The sequence below is a fragment of the Kryptolebias marmoratus genome, linkage group LG3 (assembly GCF_001649575.2).
Source record: "Kryptolebias marmoratus isolate JLee-2015 linkage group LG3, ASM164957v2, whole genome shotgun sequence".
Lineage (NCBI taxonomy): Eukaryota > Metazoa > Chordata > Actinopteri > Cyprinodontiformes > Rivulidae > Kryptolebias > Kryptolebias marmoratus.
The window spans coordinates 18,499,888-18,506,627 of NC_051432.1; the positions used below are offsets into that span (position 1 = coordinate 18,499,888).

Below are 6,740 nucleotides of genomic sequence, written 5' to 3' on the forward strand. Positions count from 1 at the left end.
TATTGAACATAATGGAGCAAAACACACTCTCAACTTTGTAGTTTTTATTAAACATATTAAAAAAAAATTTGTACAATGCTACATACTGATGCAGAATCATTTAAACTTTGAGCTTATGCTTGGCTTACTTATTTAGAAGAAAATATTCAGTTGCAGTTTTTAGCTGCTGCTCATAATAACATTCGTTATATCCCTTATATAGTTATTTTCCATTTTCACCTCTTCTGTTTTGTTTTTCCTCTTGTAGAACGTATTGCTGGTTAAAAAAAACAAACAGGTTTTGTGAGTTTAAATCTCATTTATTCTGTTGTGATCTAAGCCTTCAAGTTGTGACCTTTGCCCTCAAGTTGAGCAAGTGGAAGTGCTTAAATTTGTACATGTGGAGACCTGATATCTGATAACCCAGCAACTGAGTTATCAAAATACTCTGGCAGTTTCTAGCGTGCAACTTCAAAATTATTAATAAAGTCAGCAAATACGGTATATGGTGCCCTTATCTCTTAGCTTTAGCAATATTATGCAGCATGAGCAGTTCTGAATCTGAAATGACCATCAGCGGTAAAGGTCTGCACGCAAAAAATGGATGTTCTCTATTATAGATAAGAGTGTGAGATCCATGCGTAAGGCAGGAATAAGATATCCCAAAGATAAAAGACGTGTTTTATCTCTGTTGCTTTGAGGGTTGTGGCTGTACTCAACAGTTTAACTAAGTGCAACCAAACCAACAGGTGTTACATAGCATCTTCCTGCTGCTGTTCTTGTTGTCCCTCTGTTGGGGGATTTTTCACCCTTGGTTTGGCTCTCACACACAGCGGGTCCACCTGAAAGAAAAAGGATACACATGCACCGAAAAAAAAAAAAAAAAAGATGTGCAAATTGTAATTTTGTGTTCATGTTTTGCACTCACCAGCTCAGTTTCATCCTTTATCTCTTCACTGACAGACACACTTTTTCTTCTTCTGGATGTGAGAACAAGAAAGTTTAAAACAGATGACAAGATGACGTGCATGGGTTGCACAATGGTTAGATTTTTTTTGTCCTTTTACCTCATCATCGTGCACAGCGTGAGTCCAACAAGAGGGATCAGTAATATGACAGCCAGTTTTAATATATTATTTATCATAACGGATTGTTGTCGTGCTGTGGAGAGAGCAGTGTTACAAGTATGTTAGGAGTGTGGCATTTTTTGTATATATAACAAAATTAAAGATAACTGAGTGTGATTGGGTTCTGTCATAAATCACAAACTTTAGCACGGAAGAATTCTGCCTTTTCTCCCACCAGATATTGTAAAATATCCTTTGAGGCATCCGTTTATCACGGTTGCGGTTTAATGCCATGCTTACCTTTGACTGTAAGAGCCTCGGTGGTTGAGTTGATATTCTGGGGAGTCTTGACAGCGCAGGAGTAGTTTCCTGCATGCTGGTGGCCGACCGGGTTCAGAACCAAATGCTTGCTTTGGATCTCGGGCAGGTCCAGAGGCTGACTGTTGAAGTACCAAATGTAGACGGTGTCCGTCAGAGGACAGCTGGTTGTGCAGGTCAGCGTGACCTTCTGACCTTCTGTCACCTCAGCAGAGGGAGTCGCGGTCACTTTCAGACCTGAAACATGGTTAAGCCCAGAAAACCAAGTGAAACAACTCACCACAAAATGCTGTAAAACGCAGAAGAAAATACGGAAAATTACTCTTTAAAATTATTTGACCTTATATTGTTTTAAACACAGCAGTTTCTTACAGATTATAATATGGAGTTTTAAAATGTGCTCTGTTGAAGATTTCTGGATAAGAGCAACCTGTGATGCATTAGGAGTGCCTGGGAAAAGCTGAACTCCCAAAGAATTTGATGTAGCCAGCTAAAAAAAATTGCTTTTATACTCAACACTTGTGATATAGTTATTTTAGATATGTGTATGCTTGATACGTGGCCCAACCCTAATTGACAGCGATGTAAAGGTTTATAAATGAAGATTTTGAGACTGGAACTGTTTTAGGTTTTAGCTCATTTCGCCTGAGAAAACCTCTGACCGATTTTCCAAACTGATAATGCTCTCAGCCATTTCTGTGGCAGATAAGATGCTGATTACGGATAACTTCACTGAACACCGCTTCAAATATTCAAAAATATCTCTTTAATGAAGGGAAGTCATCTTAAAATAAACAGCGTATATATGTGTTAATTTCATGAACTAGACTTTAGTACACATGATAAACAAGCTGAAGTATTACCTGTGATAACTAACATCACTCCTGGTAAGTCTGAGTTTCTACAGTGCTCACATATGTGGAGACTGAACATGTATTCTCCTGAGTCGTTCTTCTTCAGGTCGTGAATTCTGAGCGTGTGCAGGACTCTCTGGTTGTCCCACCAACCCTTCACGCGGTCCGAATATTCAACTCTGACCACAGTGTCGATCATCCCCTCAACAATTCTTGTTATTTTGAACCAGAAAGGGTGTGGAGGTTGGTGTGAGTATGCGATGGAAATGTTAACCGAGGAACCTTCCAGCATACACACTCTGCTTCTGATGTAATTTGCATTTATGCAGTTTGGGTCAAGGCCTAGATTAGAATGAAAAAAAAAAAATAGTTGAAACAACAACAACAAAAAATACTGTTTTGTTAGCTCAAGTTGTTCTGCATGTTGGATCATACTCACATATTTCCTTGGCGAGCAGATCTTCGTTGCTTTTCACAGCACAGGTGATATGTGCAGAAAGCTTGTAGGCGGTGAGGACCTGACTCTCACACTCCGGGAACAACATTCTGCTCAAGTACCACCTGAATTCTGTGTGAGGAACAGCTGCAGGACAGCTGCTGTTACAGGTCAGAGTGGAAATGCTCGCCTCCTGGTTCACTTGCACGCGCACATCTGATGGGAGAGCAAAAACCAAACTTTGCATCAGGTCACGCTGGTCATTTTGATGCAGATGGAGCGTTGGCACGTGGATACTTCACCTCTGGGATACGTGACGGAGCAGGGTTCATCCACGGATTTCTGAGCACACATTCGCCCTTTTGCGTATTTCACAACAAAGCAGGCCGGAGTGACAGAATCTGCATCAAGATTTAATGCAGCAAGATTATTCCTGTTCTGATGAAACAAATTAAAGGCCTAGCATTTCTTGAAAGAACACTTATTGCCCAACACTGTTCGTGCTGAGTTTTAGATTAGGATCTGCTTATGTTGAGAAATGACAGATTTGCAGCTGTTTTGGTCAAACCTTGAAAAAAACTATATGGACGACCTCACGCAATGTCACAACATCTCACGCTCAGTGTTGTGAACGCCTTTCGGCTACTACCACACCAAACTTTAGCTCAATATCAGTAAAACTGACTAAGTAATAGCTGTTGTGGTGGCCATCTTGAATTGAATTTACTCTGAGAGTTAATCAGCTGTAGATCTACCTATTTTGCTAACAGACGAACAGAGCTAAAGTTTTAAGTGACAATCTCACGCAACAAGCAGCACTTGGAGCATGTGTTGGGAATGTCTCTCAGCTACAGCTGCACCACATTTTAGAACAATATCTACAGAACTGACTTAATCACGGCCAGCTCCCTCTGGAAAACTCATTTATTCAGGTTAGCTTTTAATAGTAACTAGCACTGCATCCTTCTGTTCCTGATTTGTAATCTTTTATTTGCTCTTATGATTCTTTCCTATGTTTTTGCTTATTTTTTTGTCTCCTTAAATAGTTTTATGCCACATCTTTCTGCTGCTTTTAAATGGAAAGCAGTTTGGTCACCTTAACATATCAGGTAATTGACTATATAAAAAAAATGATTGACTGATTGATTTTTGTGTTTGGTCAGTTAGTTGTGGTGACTATCTCGATTTGGGTTGGCTCCCAAAGGTTAATTGTTTTAAGATGTACATAGAACAAACATTTCCATTTAATGTGAGGTCTGTGGATGTAACTCACCAACTGAGACTTCAGGAGCTCTCAGCTCCTCGTAGCCTTTGACAGCACAGGAGTATCTGACTGAGTTCTCACTGCTGACCAGCTCTTGGTACCAGGGAGACCAGTCCTCATAGAGGACCTCTGTGTTCTGGTACCAGATGAAGGCTGCGGGGCTTTCAGTCAGAGCGCAGCTGGTTGTGCACATCAGAGTAACTTTCTGTCCCTCTGAGGCAGGAAACACCTTCACCTGAAGGTCTGAGATTACAACACAAAAAGTCAAAATAATTCAAACTCAGATATCTTTAAATGAATAAAAAGGGGAGCTGCTGCACCTGCAACGTGGAGCTCAGTTCCTTTTTCCCAGCAGAGTTTGGCCTTTTTTGGGTCTTTTTGGCAGCAGTAAACAGTTTCATCTCTTTCTAGTACCTCTACGATCGTCAGAGTGGCATTATAATTTTCATCTACGTTATGTGTGATATAATTTCCGTCTGCAGGGAGCTCTTTCAGGGAATACACGGATTCATTTCTTATTGCGGTGTACCACATAGTGCTGCCTGCAGATTCAGCCTCTGGGCAGGTGAGATTCACAAATGAACCTTTCAAGACGCAGATGTGCCTTCCTTCTTTAAAAGACAAACACAAGCTTTGTTAAACATTAACAGTTCGGTAAAGGCAAATGAAATGTGAAAACACAAGAAATTTGTTGATTTTTGTTTCATGTCAAGCTGGAATAAAATCTTTAGGTAAATGTTAGTGCATGATTCAGAACATAATTGACATATTCTTTTAGTGTATTTTTAAAATTATAATCATTTGCAATAAACATTGACTATATATTAAAATAAATACCTGAGATGCACAAGATAAAGCCCAAAAAAACCCATTTAGCTTCTGACAGCAGCATGGCTCCAGAACTTCTTCAGGTTCTGTTTAATAAAAGAAACATGTGAATTTTTCTTTTTTTTTCCACAGGGGATGCATTAGGATCCTAAATAATAAAAAGAAAATGTAACTCACCAGTCAAAGCTGACAGCCGTCATGTTGCAAAAACTGAGTGTGAGTGTGTGACTGCTGGAATCAAACGACACAAAACTCTGAAGCTGAAACGCATCCTTCCTTCCGTTTTCTAACGTCTTGTGAAACAATTTGAGAGAAGATTTTTGAAATGTCAAATTTTTACAAGACTCAGCTCTGATTACATCTAATCTGATTCGTTTAATACTTCAGGTTTTTTTTTCTTTTTCGGAAAATTATGTTCACATTATTATTTTTTTTTACATCAAATTGTGAAACATTTTGCACTGCAGCTTGATGTTGTTAAAATAGACGTGGTGCTGTGAAAGCTTTATCTGCGAAGCCATTGAGCAGCTAAAGGAAGTAAAATAGTTATGCTGTGAATTTAATCAATTAAATCATGCATTTAAATTACAGATTAAAAAGTCTGAAGTTGGGAAAATCTATTAAAAGTATTTATTACTGTTTAACACAATTTTACTTAAATAATTGCACATTTGACAGCCTCCAAGATACAAAAGTTTCTAAAGGAAGAAAAAAACATTTCTTTCTCAAATTTCTGTTTGAAGACAGTTATAGTCAGGACTGCACTGCTCAGCCAGAAGTTTAGATTTTTTTTTAAATTTTGCTAATAATTTTCATCATTATTTATCCTGTTGGCAGTACAAACTATATCCTACTGTAAAATTGGATATTTTGTGAGAAAAACATTTATTATAAATGAAAATCAAAGCATCTAAAGAATTCATATTTAGATTTAATCACTAAACCTGCAGCATGAAGCCTGAACTTGATTACAGCCATTTCATACTTTGTTTTACACCAAATCTCTCTTTCATCAGCTTGTTTTCTTCATCTGAAACCAACTAAACATGCAAGTCCAAGCTGTGTTAATCACGTATATGACATTTTTTTAACCACTTCTTTTTTTATTTTGTATTTCTTAACAAATAAAACAATATTATCCCCAGCCTGTCTCAGTAACTGAAAGTGTTTCATTCATTTAAAAAAAGAAAAAAGAAATAATTCACATTTTTCCACAGTTGCAGATTGTTTCTAATCGATTTCAAACATAAAAGCGAACGAGTTTAGTTGCTGATTGTTTTGACCACTTCCCTGTTCTGAAAGCTGTTGTTAAATTAAAACCTCAGTCCCTGTGGTTCAGAGGCTAGACCCTTTTTGGTTTTGTTTACATGTGAACCTACACAGTTTTACCTTCCCAGACAGGCCACTTTCTTAGGTTCACCTTGCTAGTTTAGGGTTGGACCCCTTTTTGCCTTCAGAACTGCCTTAATTCTTCATGTCATAGATTCAGCAAGGTCCATATTGAGAGATTCTGCTCCATATTAACATGATAGCATCATGCTGTTGCTGCAGATTTGACAGCCATTCGAATGTCGAATGCTTAAACAATCTTTTAGTGCTCCGAGTATGTGTTGGGGATGACTCTCAGCTACTACTACAACAAATTTTAGCTTAATATTTCTAAAACTGACAGAATTGCAGGCATTTTGAAATGAAATGTGGCCATCTTGAAAGGAGTTGACCTCAAATGCTGATCATTTGTAGATGTACATCCACTGACTATTACCTGGGAGTTTTTAACCCCCCCCTCACCCACACACACACACACACACACACACACCCACACACACTTCCATGATAATATGGTTTAACATGCTTTGAGTGTTCAGCATTAAAAACTTGGTTTCTTTTAAGTTCAAGCATTTGGCCACTAGAGGGAGCTATTATGTGCAATCACAGAACAAAGGCATATGAAGTGTGGATTGTGTTTTACATTATACACACACACACACACA

At 38.3% G+C, this 6,740-nt stretch overlaps 1 protein-coding gene across 1 annotated transcript; it reads right to left on the reverse strand.

The window, feature by feature from the left end:
- Positions 1-29: 29 nt before the first annotated feature.
- Positions 30-5,043, reverse strand: LOC108250824 (B-cell receptor CD22-like). Its single transcript, XM_017440917.3, has 11 exons — positions 4,924-5,043; positions 4,756-4,832; positions 4,239-4,529; positions 3,928-4,161; positions 2,957-3,055; positions 2,658-2,870; positions 2,228-2,560; positions 1,347-1,601; positions 1,047-1,140; positions 908-959; positions 30-821 (listed from the first exon to the last, which is right to left on the reverse strand). Exons 2-11 carry the CDS (start codon positions 4,808-4,810, stop codon positions 732-734), a joined length of 1,716 nt encoding a protein of 571 aa, XP_017296406.1. The 5' UTR covers positions 4,811-4,832; positions 4,924-5,043; the 3' UTR covers positions 30-731.
- Between the last annotated feature and the right edge of the window lie 1,697 nt (positions 5,044-6,740).

Excerpts from the sequence above, each read along its gene's own strand:
- LOC108250824 (XM_017440917.3), bottom strand. The coding sequence starts at position 4,810 with ATGCTGCTGTCAGAAGCTAAATGGGTTTTTTTGGGCTTTATCTTGTGC. Across the intron at positions 4,162-4,238 it reads AACTGAGCTCCACGTTGCAG|ACCTTCAGGTGAAGGTGTTT; the intron begins GTGCAGCAGCTC and ends TTGTAATCTCAG. Across the intron at positions 3,056-3,927 it reads AGCTCCTGAAGTCTCAGTTG|ATTCTGTCACTCCGGCCTGC; the intron begins GTGAGTTACATC and ends ATCTTGATGCAG.